Source organism: Cervus elaphus, chromosome 24, assembly GCF_910594005.1.
Source record: "Cervus elaphus chromosome 24, mCerEla1.1, whole genome shotgun sequence".
NCBI lineage: Eukaryota > Metazoa > Chordata > Mammalia > Artiodactyla > Cervidae > Cervus > Cervus elaphus.
Window position 1 is genome coordinate 58,219,597 of NC_057838.1, and position 26,810 is coordinate 58,246,406.

The following is a 26,810-nucleotide window of genomic DNA, read 5'->3' on the forward strand; positions in this document are numbered from 1 at the left end:
CAGCCAGGCTGTGTCCCTCTGGGAGGCTGTCTGGGCTCCGTGGACTCTGCTAGGTTATGCCGTTACTGCTGCTGGGTAGGTGACAGGTAGCATGGTGGCTTGGACCTCCACGTCCTAGAACTGTGTCCCCTTGGGCAGCTTCTTGAGTCTCTCCAAGTGGAGAGTCTTCCAGCAGGGCCAGCATGGTAAGAGGAAATGTCTCATCTGTTTCTTCTCCTCAACAGAAACCGACATTAAAGACTTCCGTCTCTGTGTGAGGCTGACCCGAGAGATCTTTGCACAGAAAGCCCTGGCACCATTCCGGGGAAAGGAGCTCCAGCCGGGAAGCCATGTCCAGTCGGATGCAGAAGTAGACGCCTTCGTCCGGGCGAAGGCGGACAGTGCCTACCACCCCTCGTGCACCTGCAAGATGGGCCAGCCTTCCGACCCCACGGCAGTGGTGGACCCCCAGACCAGGGTGCTCGGGGTGGAAAACCTCAGGGTGGTCGACGCCTCCATCATGCCCAGCGTGGTCAGCGGCAACCTGAATGCCCCCACCATCATGATCGCAGAGAAGGCAGCCGACATCATCCAGGGGCGGCCGGCGCTCTGGGACGAGGATGTCCCGGTCTATAAGCCCAGGACCCTGGCCACCCAGCGCTGAGGTCGGCCCTGCCCGCGAAGGCTCAGCATAGCTCTTGCTCCACATGGACTTCCCTGAACCTGTCTAGAATGTTACAGTCCAGTGGCCGAGACTTGGATAATCTCCTAAGAAATGAGACCAGTACTGGTCAGTGAACTGGCTTCTTTCTTACCAGCATGTCCTCACAGGCCTTCTGGGACCCCTTCTCCCTGCCTCCTGGCAGGACAGCAAAGGGGAAGGGAGGCTGGAGGAGAATGGGCAACTCCTGCCAGGTCCTTGTCTTGTGCCCCGCAGTGCTCTCCAGCCCAGGGTCCTGCCGCCTTCCAGGGTCTGGGTGGGGCTTGGGGACAGTGGGTCCTTCCCAGGCTCTGTCTGGAGGCAAGTTGGTCCAGGAGCAGGGAGCTTGCACAGAGCCCGGGGCATCCTCCCCGTCTGGCCGAAAGCTGCACCGGGGGCCTGGAGTGAGGGAGCGTGGAGCTCAGCTGGGATGTGTGACAAGCCTCCGGCATGCCTGGGCAGAGGGAAAGCTGCCTGCTGGAAGAAACAGGCTTCTTCTTTCTCTGCTGCTTCCTGACTTCACCCCCAGAGGGAGACAGGAACTGCTGTTCAGCTGGGTCCCTCCAAGGGGCTTGTAGCCCACCTCTACAATGCTCTGGTTCTTACTAACACCATCAGCCTGAGGCCAGAATTCTGGACCTTGCTTCAGGACTCAGGAGTCTGCAGGGCCTCTTTACTACCTTGGGTTTTAGGATTTAGCATTTTTAAAGATCTTCCTGTTGCCAGGAAACCTAGAAACCCAGAGCAGACCTGTACCCCAGCCTGCTCTGCACAAAGCCTGGGGAGACGGGGACTGAGCAGCGGCCACGGCTGGCTAATTCTCATTCTCCAGATGTCCCCAGCAACAGACCAGGCGGGAGCCAGGCTGACGGATAAAGCAGTCAAATAGAGCTATGATCCTCATCCGGGGGGGGGGGGGGGGGGGAACGCAATTGATTTAAAGACAAATGAATTGGTGAAGATTTGAGCTTGGGGGGGGAAGACAAAGTAACATTTAAAACAGATCTCTGATCTTTAAACTTCTAATTCAATAAGGCAACCCCATAACTTACTTTTGAACTGAGATGCATTATCCAGACTGTTGTTACAAGGTAATGAACATGTGGATACGTTTTGGATTGATTTTTCTGACTATATCCAGAAGCCCCTGCCTGGCAGGAAGGAAGGCTACTCCCATTTGGAAAACTGCCCCGCTGGACCCAGAATCAGAGGGAAGGAAGATGGAACATTCCAGGCTTCACCCTAGATCACAAGGGATTGAAGTGCCTTGGAGGCCCCACAGTTGAGAAAGATTTCTACAAAGGTGGAAAGAAGAAAGCCATCTCACCGGCCTGCCTTTAAAAATGTTTGAGTAAAATCTTAATTGATCTTACCTGTGTCTTTATTTTCTGTTCCAGCGGAGGGTCAAGAGAAAAAATTCTGTCAAGAGACGTCTGTCTCCTAGAGAGACCCCGCCTGCCCACAGGCCTCCTCTGGGTCTGGGAGCCACCGGCAGGGGTGAAGGACAGCAGGACAGCGGGTGCCGATCCCCCACTCTGAGGGCCACGAAGTGACACCTCCTGGCCTGTGACTGAACTGACCTCTGGGGTGGGCATGGCAGGTGATGTGGCCATTCAGACCTGCATTCTCTGGTGCCTTCAGCCTCTGAGACAGCAGCTGATAGGCTAGTGTGCATGTGTAGGTGAGCAAAACCGCGTGTGTCAGTGGGGCCCGTACTGTGGGGCACCAAGGCCCCTCTCCCGCTCATGGCATACCATCACACAATACTGCCGCACACAGATACGTTTCAAAGGAGAAAAGTGTGAGTATCATTTACCCAACAGGAAACTGCGTTGGGGTCCAGACCTCAGAATATTCTGAGGCAGTTCCCGACTCGAGCCCTAAGTGCTGGCTGGCCGGGCAGAGTGGAGCAGTGGCCCGTGTCCTAACCACCACCTGTGTGAAGGGTCCAGTGCCACGAAGGAACTGTCACCTGCAGAAGGAAAGGGGGCTGTTGGCTGAGGAGGCCAGAGAGGGGAGGGAAGTGCTGACCGGAATCGGGGAGGGTGAGCCAGTTAGGCAGGCCCAAAGGGCATGCAGACCGGCCAGCACTCGGCCTCTAGAGGAACTGCGAAGACACCTGTTAAGCTCCTTAAGCAGAAAGCCTGCAGTGCCCCCTGAACAGGAGAACATACATTTCCCAGAACGGTTGACAAAGCCTAACGGAAGTGGTGTATGTGCCGATGGGCAGGTCGCGGAACACAGACCCCACTGAAGAAGCCAAGGATTCCTCCTGGTGGAGTCAGAGCCAGACACGCAGCTAGAGCAGCGGCCTGCAGGTGACCAGGAAAGGGCGGGTCGCAGAAGTGGGACTCTGGCGCCTAGAAACACAGCCCTTGTGCAGACTGCAGGAGTCTTCTCCATAAATTCAAATAGAGTCTCCTTAGTCAAACCATGTTCCTCCACCCAAAGGGCATGTCATATTTCCGCTGAACAACTTATCATCAGGTCAAATACCTAAGCACCTTTCTCTTAGAAACTAGAAAAAAACACACATACCTTTCTCTGCTGGCCCTGTCTTGAGACCTAGGCAGCCTCCCATGGCCTCTCCTGCCTCCATCCCCACAGGGCGCCCTCACGGCCACGCTCACTCCTGATCTCTGCTCGGAAGAAAGGGCCTCGGGCCCACCTCTCTCTCTTGCCTGCTCTCTTGGATCCCCAGTAAAGAAGGAATATCATTTTAGAGAAATAAAAGCTTTTTCCACAAATGAAGGTGTAGCTGGAGTCTTGTTTCTGAGTCAGGAGAGGCTAATAAAGGAGCTTGGTTGGAACTCTGTGTGAAGCTAACAGCTTTCAGAACAAACTGACCACCATCCTAACAATAAAAACCTTTGCAGGAAAACAGGCAATGGGCAAAGACACTTAGCACAAAATAAACTGCTCTTGTTCCTCTCACAAGCGTGGCATCAGACATAAAGCGGTCCATCAGACACGTTAAACACATTCCGTGCACCAAGAAGCTTCCAGGGCCTTCACAAGCTGCCCGTCCCAGCCACCAATTGATTCTGAAATATTTCAGAGTCAGGCTGGGAGGTGCTATGTGGCCCAGCTGTCTGGATGGAAATTACAGAGACCACAGTTAACGAGGTTCCTGCTTGCCGTTTCCGTTTTGTGACATTATGGAAAACACATGATGAAAGAGACTATGTACTATTCCTGGGGTCAACTCCAAGATGACTACTTTTTTAGGGGATAGGAGGGGAACTAAAAAGGAGAGACATTTAAAGTTTCCTGAAAGAGAAGAAACCATGTTCTACAACTTGAAGTTTTTCTTAACAAAGGCAAATTTAATGTCAGACGAGCAGTTGAACCAGGTGTAATGCAGGCAGATATTAGGAGTGGTGCAGTCTGTAAAAATGCCACGTTAAGTGCTGACTAGCAAAGATCACTGACTATGCCAGGAAACTCGGTCCTGGTAGGACAGTTTTGGACTAACAATGGGAAGCCACACAGTAAAACCAACACTCAGTTGAGAGATGGAGTCCAAAACGATGGTGACCGTGGGTTAGCCCTTTAGGAGAACAGTGCTGTCTGCAACTGGAATTAAGTTACCACTGGCACCGAAGGAGCCACGAGAACAAGAGAAAATCTACATCATTACAGCAGTGCCCTCACAGAGTACCTGCTCCTCTGGAGGCTGTCACTGGCAAGCACCAGCTCTGTGCAAGCAGAGCTCCCAAATACAATAAAATTATTACACAGCTTTATTCTGAAGATCATTTTGCATTTTAATAAAAAAGAATTTATGTCAGGAAATAGTCATTTACAAACCTTGAAGTGTTTTTGCCTGGATCTGGAGTAAGAATGTCTTTAAGAAGAGGTTTGTAAGGTCTTCATAACAAAGTGTTATTTACAAAAAAAAAAAACAAAAAACTAACAACAGGTCATGTATTCTTTAAAAATTTTGAACCAAAAACTGCTACTAGTCTTTTTGACTGCAGGGAATCCCTGCCGTGGTAACTCGACAAAGTCGGCATAATTCTGTGAACAGAAAAGGAAGCCTTGATGGGTCTGATGATCCCAAAGTGGGTTTTCATCGAGAAGTACAATTGGAGTGAGAGTGCATTCTAGTGAAAACTTCAGCCCTCATTCAGTTGCATATAAAAGCCCTCAAAGAGAACACACAGTACAGCAATGTTTTGTAAAAAGGCAGCAATACGATTTGTACAGACCCCAACATCTAGTCCTGTAAGAGCCTCCTCGGTCCCCCAGCCCCCAGCACTCTTTTATTTCCTCGGACGCGCCGCCTTACCAGTCCCGGGGGGACAACAGCAGAGAGACTTCATTCACCACTGCCATTGTTTCTGCACCAGAAATGCCCGAGTATCCCGTGGGGCAGCTGAGAAAACCATGAGTGTGAATGAATGCCACAGGGTCCGAGTAACCAGCTCGACCTCCTCTGCCGTGAACTCATCGGAGGGGTTATTAAAGGAAAACAAAAGACAGTTGCAACCCATGGTGGATCAAAAGTTACAATATCAAATCACAGAACCCCTGCCCAAAGAAAAGACTGCAAATAGTCCTCTGGAATCTCTTGTGTAAAGATAGATTTATAGTGACTCAAAATATTTTAGAAAAATCTCTGTAGTGTCAAGTTCTTCTGAACTAAAGATTGTACCCCCAAAAGATTTTTCACTGAATAAATGAGAATTGGCTCTGTTTCTTCTATTATACTTCTGTATAGCCCAAGTAAAAATACTAATAGTTTCTAGATTTCAGTGGGGAACTACAGTTATTAGGACCCATGGATATTGCTGCATTTCAAATACGGTACAATAATTACAAAATATAGACCATCTCTTTACAAATACAAATTATAGTATATTACAAGTCATGTACAGTAAATCTATAATTTTTAAACAAACTAGCGTATCTAAGTTTACCTGGTTGCGAGTGCAGTATTATTCCAGTTTACAGTTGCCCTTAGCCTGACAGTCAGAAATCCGACCGTCGGAGCGACACCCTCCTGCCTGTAAACTGGCATCACGTCACAGAAAACCCTGCTTACAGGGTCCTGCTTCCCCTCCCAGGATGACGGCTGGTAGGCTGGTCCTGACGTATACACTGTATCTCAGAACAGCTCAACAGGAATCAGGAAGCAGTGTGTTGTTTTTTTTTGGGGGGTGGGGGGGGAGGGTTTAAAAATGGATATGCTGGGCCCAGTGAATGTCTGATATGCTAGACCGATGGCTGAGGTAATGACACAGGTATGGTGATCGTCATCACCTTAAACCTTTCCCACCCCGTGCCTGCGGGCGGCAGGCAAGCGCCGCAGACAAGCCAGCAGGGCCCGTCTGACCCTCCTCGCTGGTCCTCTCCAGGAGGGCTGGACCTGCCCACGCAGCTGGGGCACGGCTGTCCCCTGCCAGCAATATGGCTTCCTTGAGGCATGACATCACTTGTTACAAAATTCTAACTGCGAACAGGGACTCCATGCTAGTGCCTAAATTTTCCTAACTACGAGGCACTTTTCCCCCTGGCCCTCCGGCGCCCCACCTTGAGGCCAGAGCCCATCAGCGGCTCCCGGGGAGGGGCTACAGGGTGGTGATGCAAATCATTTCATCTGCCAGGTCCTCCTCGTCCCTCCCGGGGTCCGGCTCCTCGTCGCTGTAGCCAGGCCCGAAGTCCTGGAGCTCGTAGTCTTGCCGGAGTGAGACGGGGCCCACGTCTCCGTTGGCCCGGGGATGCACGTTCCCGTTCAGCAGGTTGCTGGCTGCACTCTCCATCTCGTCGATGGTTAAGTCACAGGCATCGGCGATTTCGTGTTTTGTCGCCGACACGAACTTTGGGTCCCTCGCATACCGTCCTAAGCCTTCGGATATCAGAACCTGTACAGAGAAGAGGATCAGTGGCATAGATGCAGAATGACAGAAAGACCACCTCAGGCACTGACTGCATGATGTGCTTTTGGGACCCAGCCAGTCATGTCAGCAAGACCCCACTCAGGGTAATTCAGCCTGGAGGTAAGTGGGAATCTAAAGGAGCTCAAACACTGCAAATGGCCCAACAAGAGTGAAACCCATGGGGGACAAATGTTTCAGAATAAACAAGTCATATTTGTGGGACTAACATATACAATCCTCGGGGCAGCCAGCTGATGAAACCCAGCAGGGGTGGTGTTTCTGTGGTTTAGTAGCTAAGTCATGTCGGACTCTTGCGATCCCATGGACTGCAGCATGCCAGTCCCTGGTGCCTGGCATGGTGTTTTTATACTTGTGCTTTAGGTAGCATCTTTGCTGCTAAGAAGTGGGCGGTTGTCCAGGTTCAGAAGCAGGCATCCTGGCTCCGGAGCCGACCCGCCCTCAGGACCAGCTCCCCGGTGCCACCGTCCCTCCCGTGCAGACTTCGCGGCCACACTCACTGCCTCCACCAGGCTGTCCGCGCTCCTCTGCTTGTCGCTGTTCTTGTTGTGGAAGCTGCTGGGGACGGTCAGGCTGGCTGGTGTGAACGTCCGATAGGAGACGCTGGGCTCGTCCGTGTACCACGAGCTGCGGTGCAGGGACGGCAGGCTGCCGTTGACCTGGTCTGGGGCCTCCGGCCGCTCGACCTGGATCAGCGGGGTATAGCACGGCGTCCAGTCCCGATACGATGGCGTGGCCGGCGGGGTGGCCCACGACCGGGTAGAGTGGCTTGGCGAGTACTTCTGGGCTTTACTGGAATCTAGGCCGGCGACTGCCATGATCTGAGGAGACAGAGGAAGCGGGGTGAGGTCCTCAGGGGTCCCGGCCTCGGGTGCCCTCAGCACAGGCCAGGCTCAAGGCCCTGGTTTAGAGGGCTTCAAAAGGATACAGCACTCTGAATAACTCAATGAACTGGCTGTAAAAACTTGGCTGTCTAGCAGACTGTTTTCTTTTGCCCCAAATCCATAATATATCTCCTGATCCCCAGGTGGGAATTAAGTTATTTGTGAAATTGCTTAGAAGCATGAAGACAACACACAAGTCGTGGAGTACAAACACGCCACCTGGATGACTCTGGGTTTGACTAGGGAAGTGCACTTAGGACAAGCTGACGGCGCCCAGCGCTCACAGAGAAATGGGTTGGTTCTCTCTCAGGCAACTCGTCTGCTCAGAAGCACCACCGAGTACAAGCCTGCTTCTTCCACCTACAGCGGTGCCACGGCAGGCCTGCCCTGCATCCTTCCCTGCAAGGGGCACAGGGGACAGTGCGGCCAGGTTTGTGAAAGGCACAGGCCTGTGGCCAAGTCAGAAGCCAGGACCATCCAGGGGAGGCACACACAAGTCTGCGGGGACCCCCAAGCCTACTTGGTGTGTGGCATGTGATGCCTGGGGCCTTCCCAAAGTTTGTTCTCCATCCAGGACAGAGCAGGACACAGCAATTAATGTAAAAAATGGAAGGCAAAAAGGGACAAGGTTGGCAGAAAGACCTGAACAGAAACTCTGAAGCGGCAGCTAGTGTTTATGTGCTCCGGACACTGGGGGTCCCTTCCCTGGAGCTTCCCGGGGCAGGGGGCGGCTCACCTGTTGCTGCATCAGGTGCAGCGGCAGGGCCGTGCGGGGCGGGAAGGCGGGGGACGGCGGGACCTCCTCCTGGCTGCTTTGCCGGCGCAGGCACTCGAAGTTGAAGGAGGACCTGCGGTGGGCTGAGGATTGAAGCACACGCATGACTGTGAAATCAGCTGTCAGGCCCCGGGCTCTGGGGGTCTGGGCGGCCCACCTGGACGTCCGGCAGGGGGGCCCAGGAGGAAGCAAGCAAGGCGTCCAGAGAAAAGCGCGAGGCATGGTGGCGGGGCTGGGGGCTGTCTCAGGACTTCAGGAGGAAAAAGCAGCCCGACCGAGGGGTGTCTCCAAAAAGAGCAAGTTAATGTCTCAGCCCCGACACATCTGTTCTCTCAGGAGGAGCCAGAGGGCCACGCTCTGACTCGAGGCCCTGGCCCTGCACGTGCCAGGGACACAGAGTCTCAGGTCAAGTACATGATGACCTCACTGGAGAACCCACAGATGCCTGCCGACTGCCTGTCCTCCTCTTCCTGAGTGTCTCTGGGGCTGGAGTGTCCTGTGGGTGCTCCCAGGCTGTGGTCACTCTTCTGTCTGCTACCTGCCCTAACAGCTCAACCAGATAACAGGCAGATCCCCTTGTGGGGCAGAGACCCAGCTTCCCTAGCCAGGAAGACAGAACACACAGAAGAGGACACCGTGAACTGTAAAGAATGTGGCTAGTTGTCCTTAATAGTCAACAGGCTTCCCAGGTGGCACAGTGGTAAAGAATCTGCCTGCCAATGCAGGAGACACAGGAGACACGAATTCGATCCCTGGGTCAGGAAGATCCCCTGGAGAAGGAAATGTGAACCCACTCCAGTATTCTTGCCTGGGAAATCCCATGGACAGAGGAGCCTGGTGGGCTACAGTCCATGGGGTCGCACAGAGTCAGACGTGACTGAGCACCTATGCATGTCCTGTTAGCAGCCACTCCAAACAGAGACTACTAGACAGGGTGAGCGATGACAAGGTGACCCAGGCTCGAGGCTCCCCAGGGGGCCAGGCCCAGGAGATGTCTAAGTTCTGGGCCCCCGTGCACAGGCCAGAGGGCTCCCCTCCCCAGGACACCTCCTTACCGGTGGCCTGCAAGGCAGAACTGAGTCACCTCAACTTTCCCTTCTGGAGCTCTGCTTTCTAAGCTCACGGGGCATTTATCCTGCCTCAGCACAACTCTACACACCCCTGACTCTTGCACTGGAAAACTCCAGGGACCAGCCTGGGGAGCCCCCGCAGGTATCCTGGGAGGCACATGAAGCTGCAGAGGCCGCTTGCTGGGGGCCTGGCTCCAAAAGTGCACAGAGACCAGAAAGAGCCCACGCCAGCCACTGCTCAATGGGGCGGGAGACCCCACCGACAGCCAGCCTGTCTCACAGGCCCGGTGTTCACCATGCAGCCTGCTGGGCCTCCTGGTCTAGCTGCTTCTGGGGGACACAGACACCTGCCCTCCGCTCCAGACGGCCTTCCTCCCACATGCTGCCCAGGGCCAAACTCAAGTGTTCCAAGAGAAGGACAGGCTTCCCAGGTTAGCACCATGTCTAGCTACCTCCTGGGTCAGGTGGTGGGACGATAGGCTCAAGCAAAGGAAAACTACCACTGCCATCATTCAGAGAGCGCTTTTCAATTTTGAAAATGGATTTACCTACGCCTGTCATCTTATTTGCTCTGCACAACCAGCTCTAATGCAGGGAGCAACCCCTCTGGAGCTGAACACACAGGCGTTCCATTGGTCTCCCTGCCCGAGATCTGAATACATGGGCAGGAGAGCAAATACAATGCATTTCACCTATTCACGCTTATATATAAAGAAGGCAGCCAGTTGCCCACTCAGGGTCCTTGATTCACGGAGGCAGCACCTGTGAACGGTGGAGACGATCATGACCACCCAAGGGAGAAAAGGTGGTCACAGGAGGGCCATGGAACTCCCAGGGCCCGGGGCTCAGCCCCGCCTGCACAGGCGTCATCCAGGACTGACGGAGCCCAGCACTGCTCTCCTCAGCAGCTTGTGTTTGGGGTTGTGAAATTAAATATTAACCATGGATATGGGTCTGGCTGCACGCGCCCGCAGGGCGATGACAGCTGGAGAGAGGCAGGCCTGGGCACCACCCAACTGTACTTGTTACTATGCACGTAGACGGCAGACTCAGAGCCGATGAGTCTCATTTATTTCTGGTGACTGATTAGAGTCCTACCCCAAAATACACCTCCTTCCTCAGCCAAGCCTGAAGCGGATATTCTTTAACCATCATCAAAATGTCCAAAATCAAGCTGCCCAGCCGGGAGACGGCAGGAGCCGCTGCTGTCTTTCCTCAGCCCACGGTCCTCACCGGGGGTAACCGAGCTCTCTTGACAGTACCGGTGATGCCACGTGTACCCAAAAACCAGTCGGCCCCTGCCACTTCTCTACGGGATGGGATTCCCTGGCCCGGGGATGGGAGTGCCCACCCTAGCGGTCACTACTAAGGCCACAGCAGGGGCACTGGCAGACCAAGGGAAAGGCTGGGGGGAAGAGGGCAGGGAGGTGAGACAGGAGGAGGCATGGGCAGCACAAACGCTCAGGTGCCCTCAGAGGCCTGGGCCTTGGTAGGAGGCCTGGGTGCAAGTCTACTCAGCAGGCGGATCCATCCTCCGCCCTCGGAGGGCCCGTGACCCCATCTGGGGAGTGAGCCTATCAACACCATGGTGCAGGACTTGCCTACCCTTCAGGGCAGACCCCAAGCTCAAAGACAACGAGGACGCGCCCAGAAATCCCTCATCAAGTGCTACAACCTGCAACCAAGGGGCCACACTGCCTTCTCTGTTCTCAGCGCTGGAGCGCTTCCACGTGGGTGAGGAAGAAAAACCAACAGCCTCTCCACCCGGGGGGCTGGTGTTGAGGACTGAAGGCCCCTGACCATGTCCAGCCCATCCCCCGGGCTGGGGCAGGTGGACACACACACTACCCTCTGCCAGCCTGGATCCCAAACAAAAAATCTGGCCTCACATGTAGGGGTGGGAGGTAGTAGGCGTCTCCTCGGAGACCTCCGGGAATCGTAGCCAACGGGCGAGTCATCGTCCTCTGAGAAGCTTTGAGGGTGATGGTAGCCTCGAGGCCGCTCGAAGTCCAAACTGCTGCCTGGGTATCGGTTATAGTAGCCGCAGCCGTAGCTTTGCCTGGTGGCCGAGAAGGCCGGGAGAGAGAGCAGGGGGCACGTGAGAACCCAGTTAACAAGCCCATATCCATAGTCCGCTCCCACCTCCTTGGACACACCAGGACCAGCTGAGAATGCAGCCCTTGGTTCCACAGAAGATTCTAGATGGAGGACAAGGGCTGCTATAGGAACGCTCAGGAGGGCAGGCCTGTGAGGAGCAAGGTGCCAATGCTTCCCTCCCTGCGTGGTCTCAGTCCTGGCTCAGATGTGGACTGTGATGCCTTGCAGGCTGGACTAGCCCCACTTTCTCCCAGAGAACCCTCTCCCGAGGAGCTGCCTGTGGCTAGGTGGTGGCGGGAGCGGGGCACCTGGGACAAGAAAATGCATGAAGCACATTCCCCACTCTCAGGGAGCAGAGCCAATACCCCATGCACACAGAATTCTAATGCAGGCTAGAGAAGGTTAGCACTGGAAGACAGGGCTCGGGGTGGGCCGTGAGCTCTAGGGATGGGGGTCCTTTCAGTTCCAGTAGGGAAAGGGAGCAGCAAGCTCTTGCAGGGGGTGGGGTCAGGCCAGCGGAGGTGAGGAAGAGCATCCAAGGCATGGTCATGCTCCAAGCCACGGCCCTGAAGAAGGAAACTGAGAATGTAGTTGGCTCAGAACCAGTGGTTCCCAAGGTCAGGCATCCTGAGGCCCACAGGAGGACAGGGTGGAGAGCAGGGCGGGGGGGTCTGGCTGTGGCCGGCCTGGAGCACGAGGCTGGCATTTAACATCATCCCAGAGGTCAGAAAGGACCCTGCCGCACAAACACGTCCACTTCAATGGGCCCCATTCACGGTGAGATGCAGTCCACGGGGAAGAGGTGGATGGCCTTTGTGCGCCTGTACCACCTGCTATCCACATGTGTCCTACAGCAAATGCCCACTTTACCCCACCCACGCCTTCTTCAGGACAGAAGCCCAGGAGGCTCATTTGCTGAGTGATGCCCCTCTGACCTCTCGTCCCCTCACCTCCAGGAGAGACCCCCCCCTTGATTGGAGCGAGAAGCAGAGCTGCTCGTGAAACCCAACCCAAGCTCTGGGCTCATGAGTCCCAGTCCAGAGCTCTCAGTCTTCAGCAAGGCTCTCATTTCTGGCACGTTCACTAAAGCCTCATGGGCTCCTGGCGGAAACCAGCCTCCACTCCACCACTCTCCAGCCTGGGGACTGTGCCCCTGCTGCCAGGACAGTCCCCGGGGTGATGGGGCCCTCACCTGCTCCCGGTGGGCGAGCTATCATTCTCATAGCACTCCTCACTGCTGAAATACTCCTGCTCCCCTGGGCAGCGGGGGTCCCTGAAGTAGCCGTGTATCTCCGGGTCCTCCCGGCAAATCGTCGGGAACTGCTCATCTCCCGAGTCAGACCTGCAGTGGGGAGACAGGGGCTGAGCAGCCAGGCAGGTAGCAGCAGCTCCTCTGGCCTTGCCTCGCGGTGGCCAGAGCATCCCTGCCCGGGGAGTGCTCCTGCCTCGGGGCGGGGCTGGACTCTGCCGCTGCCTCTGGCAGTGGTGGGGTGTGTGTGTGTGTGCGTGTGGCTAGGTGTACGCACGCCTGTGTGGAGGGGTGTGTGTGTGTGTGCTGTGGGTGGGGGTGTGGGGGGAGTGTGTGTAGAGTGTGTGTGTCTAGGGTGTGGGGGGTGTGTGTGTGGGGGGAACTGTGTGGGTGTGTGTGGTGAGTGTATGTGTATACACATATATACCAGGAACGGGTTTCTCTCTCGGTGCCTTGCTGATGCTAGCACCAAACCACTACCCTCAGAGGCCTGCCTGGGAACCAACAGAATAGATGTAGTTTGGGAAAGGAACAAGAGAACAGGCCTGGAGACCTGGAGCGATGGGCTCCCAGGCCGCCTGCTTGGGTCCCTGGGAGACAGAGGCACCGGGCCCAGGGTGATGTCGGAGCCTGGAGCCCCTGACCCAGGAAGGCTGGCAGGAGCTTTATGTCCTGTGTCCCGGGGAGAGAGACTCTCCTGGACAACACTTGTTGCATTTTCCAAAGACAGCCCTGCCCCAGGACTGTCATGTGGTGACACCCTGAAACCCAGAGGTCCTGGCCTCGGCCCTCAGCACAGCCGGCCAGGTGCCGAGCTGTCGCCGCTCTCCAAACAGACCACGGGTCCTCCAGGCTCTTCACTCTCTCCCACCCTCCGCCAGCCCCAGTGACTTCCCCCTTGATGATCGGTAAACCAGGAGGTGGCTCGTCCCCACCCTGAACACAGTGACCGTCCCACCCACAAGCCCACTGGGCTCCACACACAGGGAGCAGGGTCCTCTGCATGTAGGGAGATGAAGGAGAAGGCCCTGCTCTTCAGGAGGGGAGAGGTCACGCTTTCACAAAGCCCCCACAAAAGGCTCAACCCCACAGAGCGGAACGACTGCCCAGCTCCACAGGCCTGCTCCCCCAGCACTGCGCTGAGGTCTGTGGGGCCACAGCTGTGGGCACGTGGCATGGGAATGTGGGCCCCTGGATGGTAACCCAGTCTCTGCAGATCGGGATCTGAAGCTCTGCATCCACAGCCCGGGGCCAGACCACTACACTATGGCAAGCTGGCTCCCAGGGCGTGGTCACCTCCCAGCACTGGAGAGGCCCTCTGGTCCCACCGGGAACACACAGCATTTAACACATAAACACAGGCAACAAGCACATACCTAATGTAAGTTTCATAATAGCGGGTTCTATCCAGGAAAGGCATAATGTGGGAGGGAGGGAGAAAATAAAAGTTAAAATATTTCCAGCAAACTTTACACAAAGGATATATCAAGTTACTCCCCAGAGCCGGACTCAGCAAACTGTGGTTCCCAGGCCGAATATAGGCCATCATCTGTTTCTCTATGACCCACAAGCTAGACTTAAAGGACTGGCGTGCTGCAGTCCGTGGGGATGCAAAGAGTCAGACACGACCGAGCGACTGAACTGAACTGAAAGGACTGAAACAAAATCAGAGGAAGAAAAGTAGTTCATTGCATGTGACTATATGAAGCTGGCATTTTACTGCCCACAAAGAAAGCTTTATCAGGACGCAGTTGCACACACGTGTCTCTGTACTATCCATGGCAGCCTTCTTGCTACGACAGCATAGGTGAGTAGTCACAATAGAGACTGTGTGTGCTCCAACTCTAAAACGTTAGCACTGCAGACTATTCCAGGAAACTTGGACTTAAAACATGGCAGTCTGCTTAAAAATTTACATGTGTATAAGAAGTCTTAATGATTGCAGGGTTTTGATTTTGTTGCAAATCAATGAAATGGCTTTACGAGATGTTTTACATCTAGTATCAAACATTGACAACTTCAGGTTAACCCTGAGGGCTATCAAACTGTGGGCCAAATGCCACAACATCTACTCTGATATATTAGGTTTCCTCAGTGGTATCTCCTGGGATATGCTCGTAGCAGGAACTTGCCAGCTTTGTCCAAATGTGATAGCATCAACTCTTGTACATAAATTTTTCTTGGTATTTTCTAAATGATATGTGTTTAGATTATATTAAAATAAAGTTGATTATAGACACTGAACAGAAAAAATAAAACGTTTACGCTCTGGCCCATTACAGAACAAGTTTGTCAATCCCTGTCCCTGAGACTGTGGGACAGGTGGAGAAGGTCGAGTTTGCCGATGCTGTGTTAAGGGGCAGGCTGCAGGCTGGCCTGTGGCCCTTTATCCTTTGGGACCATCACATGGCCAGTGCCGGAAGAAGCTGGGATCTGAGGGCACTCACAGGTGCTCATGGAAATGCCCACAGGGAATACCCCACCTCTGCTGGAGGGGGAGTGAACAAGACCCTCCTGGGGCCAACACTACGTTACCAAGTGCAAACCCATTTGAAATGTTACCTTTTAACACTGCACCTTCTGTGAGGCTCACGGCCATGCTTGTGGAAGGAATGATGCCCGTTTTCAGACACAAGCTCAAGGTTCCCAATGCTGGGCCGCTTTCCTGGGGCAGCTTTGCACATATTGGCATTATTGAGATTGGCATTTGTTGAGCTGGGAACTTGCTTTCCTATGGAATTATGGTTATGATGGTTATGACACACCGAATTTCCTGCTGGAGGAAACAGCGGTTTCTCAGTATCACTTGCAGGTGGAACTGAAGGCCTTTGGACATGCAGGGGACGGTGGGTGGTATTGGTCTGCTGAAGGGAATCTCTCCTATCACTATTAACATGATTGACATGGTTTCCAAGCAGGGCACCATTTCTCTGCAAAATAATGGGAGACAACACCAGGTAATTTAACAAGTATTTGATGCAGACCAGCTATGTTAGGTCATTCTTTTTTTCTACATGAAAAACAAATTCTAGGTAAGCTCCGTAGGATCCCTGGAAAACGATCTGAGTGTCTCAGTGGTCGGGGTGCCTGTGTGAGTAGCTGCTGGTCCCCCTGAAATGAGGAATGTTACCGATTCCTGAGCTGGGGAGCAAGCACGTGGCTGTCACTCGAGGGGGCTCTTCCAGTTGCTCCGAGGTAAGCGGACTTTCGCCCAGCGGGGCTGTCGGTGGCCCCAGCAGCTGAGGCCGGGCCGCAGGCATGTCTCTGGGCCAGGGGCTAGGAAGCAGAGGGCCGGCTGGCAGACCAAAGAGCCAGCCCGGTGGGGAGAGAGCAGGTAGGGAGGGCCGGCAGCTGCTAGAAGGACCCGGGATGCTCATCCACACCAGCCAGTGGTTGTGGCCATGCTCCTCCGAAGTGGCCAGTGTGCGGCAGAGGAGCAAGCTCAGAGGAGGAGCAGGCCTGGCCCTGGAAGGGGTGCTGGGGAATGGGGAGGGTCTGCTGTGGGGGGGAAGGCAGGGTCCATAAGCCCCTCTAGGCCTGGGGGCTGCTGTGCGTCCTCCAGGCTCTCTTGCAGATCGTTAACTGCCCCAACTGGACTCCTGCCCTGCTATTTCCAAGTGGCCAATGTGTAGCTAGGCGTGGAATAATTACTTTGAACACATCTTCTTCTTCTTCTCGTTTTGTTTCCTCAGGCTCATCATCTTGCAAATCGCATGATATAGCACGCCGGATTTCTGGCCCAATGTCGTGCAGTGTCCTTAATCCCGCCTAGATCAATGAGAACGGCAAAACCAGTTAGATGACACAGGTGGCCGGGGCAGGGGAGAGGGTGGGGGGCAGCCTGGGTCCTGGCTGTGCTCCTGCCTGAGTCAGTCGTGGGAAAGGAAGGTTTCTCCAGAGGACAGTCCAGGGGACTGACCACTTGTCTGAATGCACCTGATGGTGTCCCTGTGGGCTCAGGGATGTAGGTTGTGGTCGGGAGTTCAAGATGGCCCGGGCTGGGGTGCATGAGGCCAGTGACCTTCTTTCCAAACACCTCCACTTGCAGGGAACAGGGCCTGGTTACCAGGACTAGGGTCTGCCATGGCCAAGAACCCAGGCCCAGGTCTAAATGACAGTCCATGGAAGCATGGCGGCAGAGCGCCACCCCCCAGACCTCAGGTGGGGCGAGGGGCAGAGACTGGCTGTTCTCCAGGGTGGGTGGCAAGGGCTCGTTGACTGTGTCTCGGATGAGGGAGTCGAGTGCAGGGGCCAGAGGGCAAGCAGGCCAAGCAGCCGTCCAGGCCAGTGGTTCTGCTTCAAAGCCATGGAGTGAGGGAGTGACACGCCACGCCACAGCCACCAGCACACTCAGGACCACGACACAGTGGACAGACACGCACGGACCTGGGCCTCTGTGCAGGGGCGGCTTCCGCGGCCCTGTGGGCACCCTGGCCTGCAGCCTGTGCGCAGGCTGAGAACCGGCCAATGGTTGGGTCATCCTCTTGAAGACCACAAGACACTGAAAGGGGCTCCAGCCTCTGGAGGTGGTCTAAAACCAACCAGGTGAGCCCTTCAGGCCCCTCACAGACATTCTGCATTTTACCAGGGCCCTCGCTGCCAGCCTGCCTCACCCTGGGCCCCAGGTTCCCCAGGGACAGGGCCTGGGAAAAGGCCTCCCATTGTACCTAACTGCGTTAGGGAAACATTCCAGATGCTTACAGACTATCTGTGGGCAAGGGGTAGCTCTTGGCTCTGAGAAAATTATGTTTTCACCAAAGACTTGGAGAAAACTGGCAAGTTTAATAGGGACAGTACAGTTACTCAATCCCTCGCCACAAAAACACTGGCATCTCAGAGAGGCATTTCCTCCCCACCCCGGGTCTAATGTCACCCGTCCTGTATCCAGGCAGCCCCCCTTAAGGTGTTGGCAGTCTGTCTGCGCCTCAGTGGTTGCTAAAGGTGTGGAGGACGTCTGGGATCTGGCTGTGTGGGTCTCCATCTGCAGCGAATGCTCCCCAATGTGAGGGCAGTCTGCAGAGAAGGGGAGCCCTGCCCTGTCCTTCTTCCACACGCCCTGGCAGTGGGTGGGTGTAGGGCATAGACAAGGCGTCAGGACCACAACTGAGACACGCCTGGTAGCGGAGAGTGTGGGGTGGGGGTGAGAGAGGATGGTGGCCGCAGTCTTGCCAGATGCGGCAGGGCTGAGCCCCTCATGTGGGAATGCTCAGATGGGTCTCCTGCAGACACCAGTGGGGCGGGGGGATGTTCATTTAGAACAGAAAGGCATACGGAACCGCCCAAGAGGCTCCCATGAAAATGGCCTTGTTCATAGCAGCCCTTGGCCTAGGAGAGGATCTTTTCAAAGATGGTGCACCAGCCAGACTGGGTCTGTTTCGAACCATTCTTTCAACATAGGAGCAGCAGACTTTTCCATTTTATGAACCGCGGGGGTGAAATTGTGGCCTGGAGTCAAATCTTTAAGGTTCCCAGCTAGGAATGCTGTGGTCTCACAGGAGAATGACAAAGGTGTCGCAGGTCCAAACCCAGAACACTCCGTGGTGTGGTCAGTAAGACTGCCCCTCACTCACCTGTCCCTCTGATCACAGGCACAAGACATACATGCTCACACGTGCCCACATGTACACATACAGGCACACACATGCACACACACACACGTATACACTCTCCCAGGACCCACGCTTCCAGCACACCTGAGCCTGGGAAATCATTTCTCTTAGAGGCACACCCATACCATTCTAAGGGGAACATCAAGAAGGCAACCCTAATGCCAAGTGGGTGAAAGCTGTTTCACAGCAGAGCTGCAGGCCTGGGCAGCAAGGGTGAGCCCAGCAGTACCGAACAGCCTGCAAGTCAGTCAGGCAGTGTTCCCTAGGGCACGATTATCACGGGATGATACATTAAACCAGGGTTTTGCCATCTGATTCTGGATCACTGGGAAGAAAGAGCTGTTACCCCTCTGAGGCTCCCAAATAAGATGCCAGGTTTGAGACACCCACTGCCATTGCACAAAACACGCACAGGCGACAAGGCACCGGCTACACATCAGGTAAATCATGCACCGTAATCCGCACCCCAAGGCACGGCGGGCTGGGAACACTGTTTAAATAACAACAGAGAATCCTACTCACTGTCATTCAACTGATTGGACTAGGTCTGATTAGAAGAAATAGAAAACTATTTATTTGGATAATTTTTAACATCATCCTCTGTTGACGGGTTGACATTTCACCGAAATACACATATGACATAATTGCATAATAAAAACAAAAGCTGTCTCCAGCATGTCTTCAATGATGCACAGGATTAGGAGAGAGCAGTGAACAGACACAGGACAGAGAATCTGTTTCCAACACAAATCATGGAGAAAATTGAGAGGTGGCCCAGGAGGCCTCTTCCAAAGACAAATAAAGACAACATGTTTATTAAAGAGACATCAAAGGAGGAGAGAACGCAGCACTCTTCCCAGACAGGAAAGCAGAGGCTCAGAAATCATGATTAGAGTTCGCTTGCTCCACGGAGGAAGAAACACACTTTCCCAGAGTCAGGGATTGACTTCACTCTTTCACGGGGGGTCTAAGGAAGGATGGGTGGGAGTGGGGTGGGAGGGGAGGTACTACAGAGGGTAGGGGTATCTGCCAGGGTTTGGAATGAGGGAAACACACGTTCCCAAACTTGAAGCGAAGCTTAAGCACAGCACCCTGAATTTATTACATATCACAAAACATGATAATGAAAAAATTTCTAGCACACATATCAAGCTAAAAGGTAGCTTAGGCTGCTCCAAAAATTCCATAGGCACAAGTTCCAATTCCCAAAGTGCAGAAATCTATCTTAAACCCTTGATAACTTTTTTTTCCCACAGCCCTTAAAAAAAGAACATTTTTTTTTCTTGAAATGAAACACTTTACAATCAGGAAAATTAACTATTCTTTCATATGTCATGTTTGTGTCTACCTCTATCAGCAAAATACTATTTTAATTTGAAATGTGGCCATTAGCATTTAAACCAACACAAAGCCATATAAAGTCATTCCAGTAACATCACAGAATTATGGTTTTGAATAAACACAGAACTGCTGCTATAAAATAGAAACATTATTGATTTAAGATGTCCAATCATATAAAATATTAAACAGAATCAAGCCTAGTTTCTGGTTGATTTTTAAATGTTAGATGTTCTCATATTAAAAAAAAAAAAAAAACAGAAATGTTGGCATTTTGCCTGTAGACTGCTGCTTTCAATTTTAGACACCATTTAATTGGAATTTTATAGATATTTACTCTAATGAATAAGTCCAAAAAAACACCCCCAAAGTATAAAATCTCTCTAAATATTTCTGAAACAATTGCACTATGTTATGGTGTTCTAACCTCGAGTAGGAACATTCATATACCTTCTTTTCTCTCACCTACCTTCAGGTGTAAGTTTTTCCTACCTGGTGCCTTAGAAAAGCTCTCACCGCTCGTCTTCCTAAGCTAGCATCATCACACACGCCGGTGGTCTGCCAGCTCTCAGCACACAGAAACGCCCAGCACCCCCCTGAACCTACACTGTAACAGTGCAGGTAAGAGATGTGGGTCTCCAGGCGGGACTGAGCCAGCCCGTTCATCCTCGGGGGTGAGTGCCAGGCTTCCAGCCTCCAGCCAAAGAGCCCTTGCTGGCAGAGCAGAGCCTGGTCTCTCACTCAGCCAGGCTGGCCCTGCCCGGTCATCTCCTTCAAGGCGAGTTCTGGTTAACCCTTTAGCCGGATTCTGCCCCTCCCCAATCAGAAGGGATCATTTTAGACTAGCTCCCTCAGCAGAAAAGAACTGGAGACTCAGTTCTCTCAGAGCACACCTGCTCATCCACAAGCCGTCCTCCGCCTCCCCCGCCTCTCCACATGCACGCTCATCACACACAGCACACCCTTTCTTTTGTCATTGCTCTCCGCCTCTGAGTGTGGCCTTTGCATCCATTATCAACATTATGAACAGTCCTCGAGTCATATGTAAACATCAGGGGCTAGCATCATGAGCCTGGCACCCCCGTGAGTCATGCAGAGTGATTCCAACCCTCACTGCAGAGTCAGCCATAAGGTCACCATGTAAGTTACCCCCAGGGGGGGACACTTGGCTGAATACAGCATGTCTGTTACCTTCACTTCAAAACATAAAGGAAACTTTAAACAAATTACCTAAAGTGACCTATCACATTTCCCTGCAAGTGATCTGACAGAGCTCTCTGTTTAGTTCCACATTGCTTCTTGTAGTTTTAACACCAGAAATGGGGAGATGCTTGCCAGTTTCCTGAAAACAGAGAGTTCTACTTAAAATGGGGGCTTAGCAGAAGTCACCAATCACGACTCCTATTCTGCTAGCATCTTTTGCCGAGTGCTATCACACACTTTATCCCACTACATCCTGGGACGAAGGGTGTGGGAGGGGGGCCAGGATTATTCCCACATGGTTAAGTGACCTGCCCACACTAGTCAAGGCTCAGCTAGCAGTCCTGATGCTCAAGCCTCCAGCGACACCATGCCAACCCCTCTGTATTGGGTCTACGAAGAAGAATGCTGGGATCAAGCCGCGATCACATGCACACTCATGACTGTGACCACACACAACTGTGGCTGCCGCCCAATCACGGTGTGACCTTTCTTCCCACTAACCCAGCTGTGTTCTTGTATCACAGCTATGACAGACGATCACTCAGTACCATGAAAACTATCCTCAGCACACAGTCTCATCTCCACCATGCCACCCTCGGGAGCTGAGATCCTTACAATCACTTCGCTCTCACACACGAATTCGGGCCACCATTCTTCCAGATCAGCACAGGCAGTAAGACCTGGCATGTGGGGTATGACTCTTAGTCTGAACGCGGCTGGGACTGGGCATGGGCCTGGAAGGCAGGGAACGGCTCGGGGGAGGGCGAGATGATAAAAAGGCTCCAGCACCCTCCTCCTTTAAGGGGGATATGGGATCAGTCCCCTAGAGCAGCAGTTCTCAAAAGTGCAGCCCAAGGACCCAGGGGCCCCTGAGACCTCTGCAGGAGGTCACTGTGATTTGCATGATAAGACAAGGATGCTTGTATGCCCTCATCCTCTCCCAGAAGCACACTGGGGTGTTCCAAAAGGCTGCTTGACCCCTGGGGATTTCACCTCTCCAGCATCTTTGTGCTTGCATATTCTGGGTTTTAAAAATCTGTTTAAATTCCTAACGTAGTAAATACTGATAGATAAGGGTCCTCAGTACTTCTTAAGAGCATAAAAGTTTCCTGAGACCAAAAAGTTTGAGAACTTGCAGCTAACCTGCCCACAGGCAACACCATCTCTTCCTTGGGTGCTGGGCTCTTCCCCATCCAGAACTCCTGTGAATCCTCGGGGCCTTTCTCCATACTTTTGGAAGAAATGCCCCCTCATGGTTTCTCTGAGTGAGCCTTTGGCACGGGTGGCCTTCACTGTGCCTTACAATGACCTGTCCTCCCATTACCCCAAGCAGTCACGCGTGTTAGGAAGCTCCCACCCGTGGATGACTGAATTGTGACACGTTTGGGCTAACGAGGGCTACGAGCTGAGTGTTATTCAATAACATGCCCCTGTTTAAAAAAAATATATCACATCTTTTGTGATTACATAATGTAATTTTCCTTATTTTCAGTAATTCCATCATCTCAAAGACTTGTGAAAATAAGAATCACTCTTCTCAGAGAGGAAAAATATCCTACCTTCAAGAGTAGACAACTGAGTGCCCAATAACCCTGTGGATCCACTGAACTTTTAATTAGTCACATCATAGAGTAAGTTATTTAAGAAGAGCCTGAGGTCCAGTCCTATACCTGCTGTCCTACGATGGACTCTGGCCTGCATCGTGTCTTCTATCCAGGAGCTTATTTATGAGTTTAGCACCATGGATTCTGGTGTCGGGCACCGAGTTTGCTGAGAGAGTCTGTCCATCTCACATACTCAACTTGACTCGTTTTGAGTTGAGGCGGGAGGCGGCCCCTGCGATTCCTGACCGTCCTTAACCACCTGGCCTCAGCTACCAGCCACTGCCTGGCCCAAGTGGGGCAAGATTCTTGCATTTCCCTAAGTCCCACCTAGAGAGTTACCGTGTTCCAGTTTTTACTTATGTGGAAGAACCATGGAGATATGCGTGTGGAGACACCAGCCTCGTGAATCGCTTAAGGCTCTTCTGTGGAGGCTTTGGTGTATAGACTCAGATTTAGAAGACCAGTGGTCACCTGAGGCCTCTAACATGGGGTGACACAGTTGGGATTGGGGGGTGAGCACGTACATCCCTTCAGTGCTTAATAAACTTGACATCAGAGTAGGTGGGGGACACAGGGATCATTTGCGATGGTGGATACACTTCTCAGGTGCCCACAGGGCTGACCAGCTTCTTTGTCAGTTACGATACACCAAATACTTAATAACTGGTACATCCCGGGCACTACCCAGCCAGAGTGGAGGTGGGCCTTCAGACCAAACCTCCGCAAGCCCCAGAGGTCCCCACTAAGGCAGGCATTAGCCCTTCGGTGACTGACTCACAGAGGGGTCTGGAGTGGGCCTGGGATGCCAGCAGGAGTCGAGGAGACTCAGGGTGCTGAGGGCCACCACAGTCAGCATCCAGATATACCTCAGCATCATCACAGGGGTCACCCCCATGCCCACGTCACCACCCACACTGCGTGTCAGAAAGGCAGGCCTCTTCTCCCGTCCCATGGACTCTGCTGTGAGGAAAACCCACCTCGAGCTCCTAGATGTCTGGCCGTCTGTGCATGTCAGAGCAGAATCGGGGGCCAGGGCTGCTTCTCCGGCAGGACAAAGGTCAAAGCACAGAAGGCAACACTGGAGCAGACCTCACGGCTGGGCGGGGCCGAGTCACACTCAGGACAGGCCCGGGGACTTCTGCTAGCACCGCTCTTCCAGCGGTCACACGGCTCCAGGAGCCGGGCTTCCCCACACGCCGGGGCTCCACGCCCTGCACACACGTGCGCACACACACACGCGCGGCCTCCAATTTGCACAGACCGTGGCGTGCAACGCTTCTCTTCTCTAGACTCTTCGGGAACCTCAGGGTTTTACACTAAGGTTAACTGTTGAATGCTGACTCCAAAACTCAAATTGACGCCTCTGGGTATCTTGGGCTCAGCGTCAGGTACACTGACCACTCAACCACTGCTTGGAGTTGGCTGAGAATTTCAGGTGGGGCCCCCTTTCAAAGCAACTTCTTGGGCAAAAATATACCCTTTGTAAGATGTGAGAAAACAACCACCTGAGTTACTTCTGTTTACATCTTTACATGTTTCCTAGATATCTCAAAAAGGGGGAGAATTCTCTTTCTTGATCGATCACTACAGTACAGAACCGAAAAAAAGATCAAAGAAAAACAAGAGTTTCTTAAAGTTCTGGTAGTAAACAGGCATATGATATTATTATTGTTGTAGTCTTAATAATAAGCAATTATACGTTCAAAGTGCTTTACAATCACTTAGCTATTCCTCACAACAGCCCTGTGAGGTAGGTCGACATTATTGCCCCCATTTTACAGATGGGGAAACTGAGGCACAGAGAGGTTAAGAGTCTTGCCCAAGGTCACACAGCAAGTGAACGCTGGCACTGGGACTAGAACCCAGGTCCCCTGACTCCCAGTGTCCTTGAAACTGGACCACACTGCTTCCAAAGAGGCATCCCCGGACTGGCTTTGAATTGGAGACGGACAATGTCGGATGAGGTTTGGGTGTGGTGGTGCTTCCCGCGGACGCGTTAAGATGGAACCTGAGGTGTCCCCTGGGTTGGTCTGGGCATGCAGGTGTGTGTCAGTGTAAATGGGAGTGTCTGCGCTTCCTGTCCTGCCCCCGTCTCCCTGCATTGTGCACACGGCACTGCAGAGAGCTGAGCGGGACGGTCAGGACGGACCGGCATGTATAAAAAGAACTGTCAGCCCAGCGTCAAGGGGCCTGCCAGTCTTTGGTAGTTCGGGCAAACTAGGGATGCAGGACTTTGGAATGGAGTCAGCTGCCCACCTTAGGCAGGTCTGCTTACTCGTTTTTATTAATCTTTTTTTTTTTTTTTTTTACTGGCCAGCATCAGGAAGTTGTGTTCATTTCATTTCTCTTGGGGCGGCCGCCCCTCTCCTTCGCTCTCTCTCACTCTTTCCCTTTCTCTGAGTCTCTGCTCGCAAGGGAAAACTGATAAGCCTTGCTCGTTCCCTTCCATGAGAAGGAGCCACGTGAGCAGTGTCCACGACAGGAGGCCACGGCCCCACAGTTGAGCCACGGCCCCGCTTCCACCTTCCGGAAGAGTGCTTTGCTTGGAAGGGGTCTCTCTGGGGCCTTGGGTTTGCTTTTTCCTGCATTTCTCCCGAAATGCTGTTTCAGTAGAAATAAGCCCACTTGAGACTTTTCCCTTTCAAGGCCTTAGCCACAAACGCCTTCCGACTAACGAGCTTGGTGCTGTAGCTCAGGCAGAAAATTCTAAAGCATCCGTTCAAGCATCTGAAACAAATGAATCAGCCAGTGAAATCTTGTCTGTTAGCATCTGTTCTTCTCTTAGATTAAAAAAGAAAAAAAAAATAGCCTTTTTATGGCTTTAGATGGAATCATGCTTTTAAAAAAAGACAAAAAATCTTGCTAATCTTGAGACTAATGTGACTAGATGACAGGCGTGAGATACTCGACAGGTTCAGTGTCTGTGGAGTATCCCGATTTCCCTCTGGGTTTATGCCCGAGTCCCTCCAAGGAGGCCATGTGAAGGAGTCATTTGATTCTGATCCACCACCCACCTTTCCACTGGGCCACCTACGCCACCACCTGCCGGCTGGGGCTCAGGCTTTCACATGATAAAACCTGTCTAATTCTTTACAAGCCTTCAACCTAACTTCCAAACAGGTAAGAAAAAAAAAAAATCTAGCCCTCTCAAGGCTTCCTGTCATGAAGATGGGCAGGCTCCCGTTTGGGCTGAGCGGGGAACAGTCTCCCCCTCAGACTCCACCGGAGTGTCTTTGGCATAAAGGAAATCCTTGGACATTGAAAGAAAAAGAAATGAACAAAACTTTCCCCACTCTGGGACCTGTTTTTTTTTTTTTTTTCCGATCCGTGAGATACCGGGCTAATGCATGTCTGGATCTTGCGGTCCTCATCTGAAAAGTCTGCTGGGGCAGTACTGTTTGCTGGGGAGGGGATAGAGTTTTCATGGCTGTGGACTTGTGTTCATTTAGTTGCTTGATCCAGGTGGAAATCTGCAGGTCACTGGGATGCAGCAACAATGGATGAAGAGCAAAGGCTGAGTCAAACTAAAGTGAATATGGCACGTAGGGGATGAGGGAGGAGAAAGAAAAAGCCTGACGCAGCTTCCCTCTGATCCCCTCTGGAGAGGGGCGGGAGAGAAGGCTGGCTTTACTGATGAAGATGGATGGACGGATGGAAACTGCACACTCATTCAGACCACAGAGGCCAGAGGACACCGGGTGTGGAGCTCCTATCCACACGTGGATCCAGGAGCTCCTCAAGTCACCCCCCCTTCATGCAGAAGGGGCCCTGCAGCTGGTCTGAACAGAGGGAGCCCAGACAGAGCCCACGGGGTTGATACATCCACGTGCCCGCCAAAGCCGTGGCACTGTGGGGGGCAGAGAACGTGGACCAGCTCCCCTCCTGCTCAGACGGACTGCACCCTGCACGGCACCGCAGGCCTGTGTCCTGACCCCGGCGCTCACCTGACGCTCATGCTCCTCTTGTCGTTAGTAATTGAGCTGCCAGTCTATCGGCACCCCAACACAGGGAGGACCACCTCATTCCACTTCTTCATAGGCCATGCCCACCTTGAGGAGCTTCTCTGGGGGTCTGTGCTCTTGTCCTAGCGACACGGTTCACCCATTTCTCCTCCCACTGCCACCTGATCCTGTGGCCCTAACGTCACATCTGCTCGTATTATTTCCTCAATTCAGAAAGGAAGCGCTTTGTCTTGCTAGTTAAAATGCAGAGTGACAGAACACATTTAAAGCCCTTCCTACAGCACAGGACCAAAAAGGTAATGAGAACTATCCTTCACGGAGGCAAAAATTTTTCTGTTTTCAATGCCTGCTGCAGAATCAAATGCATTTTCCGGAGTATCTGTCAAGATTGTGAAGACAACTTCATTTACTAGGCTGGGTACACAACATAAAGTATAGTC

The 26,810-nt window shown here is 52.9% G+C and overlaps 2 protein-coding genes across 14 annotated transcripts in view; one reads left to right on the forward strand and one right to left on the reverse strand.

The window, feature by feature from the left end:
• The window catches only part of CHDH (choline dehydrogenase), a 104,016-nt gene extending 102,421 nt beyond the window's left edge, over positions 1-1,595 (forward strand). For all 9 annotated transcript variants that reach the window (XM_043886206.1, XM_043886212.1, XM_043886213.1 and 6 more), the window contains one exon: positions 225-1,595. In XM_043886206.1, the coding sequence (XP_043742141.1) occupies positions 225-643 (419 nt within the window). In that variant the 3' untranslated portion in view covers positions 644-1,595. The remainder of the gene's footprint in view (positions 1-224) is intronic.
• Positions 1,596-5,824: 4,229 nt separating this feature from the next.
• The window catches only part of CACNA1D (calcium voltage-gated channel subunit alpha1 D), a 344,231-nt gene continuing 323,245 nt past the window's right edge, over positions 5,825-26,810 (reverse strand). For 4 of the 5 annotated variants that reach the window (XM_043886198.1, XM_043886202.1, XM_043886200.1 and 1 more), the window contains 8 exons: positions 16,306-16,422; positions 15,217-15,584; positions 14,031-14,057; positions 12,598-12,747; positions 11,198-11,367; positions 8,200-8,321; positions 7,080-7,400; positions 5,825-6,546 (listed from right to left, as the gene is read on the reverse strand). In XM_043886198.1, coding sequence (XP_043742133.1) covers positions 6,253-6,546; positions 7,080-7,400; positions 8,200-8,321; positions 11,198-11,367; positions 12,598-12,747; positions 14,031-14,057; positions 15,217-15,584; positions 16,306-16,422 — 1,569 coding nt within the window. In that variant the 3' untranslated portion in view covers positions 5,825-6,252. The remainder of the gene's footprint in view (positions 6,547-7,079; positions 7,401-8,199; positions 8,322-11,197; positions 11,368-12,597; positions 12,748-14,030; positions 14,058-15,216; positions 15,585-16,305; positions 16,423-26,810) is intronic. The other variant, XM_043886203.1, reaches the window with a different exon arrangement.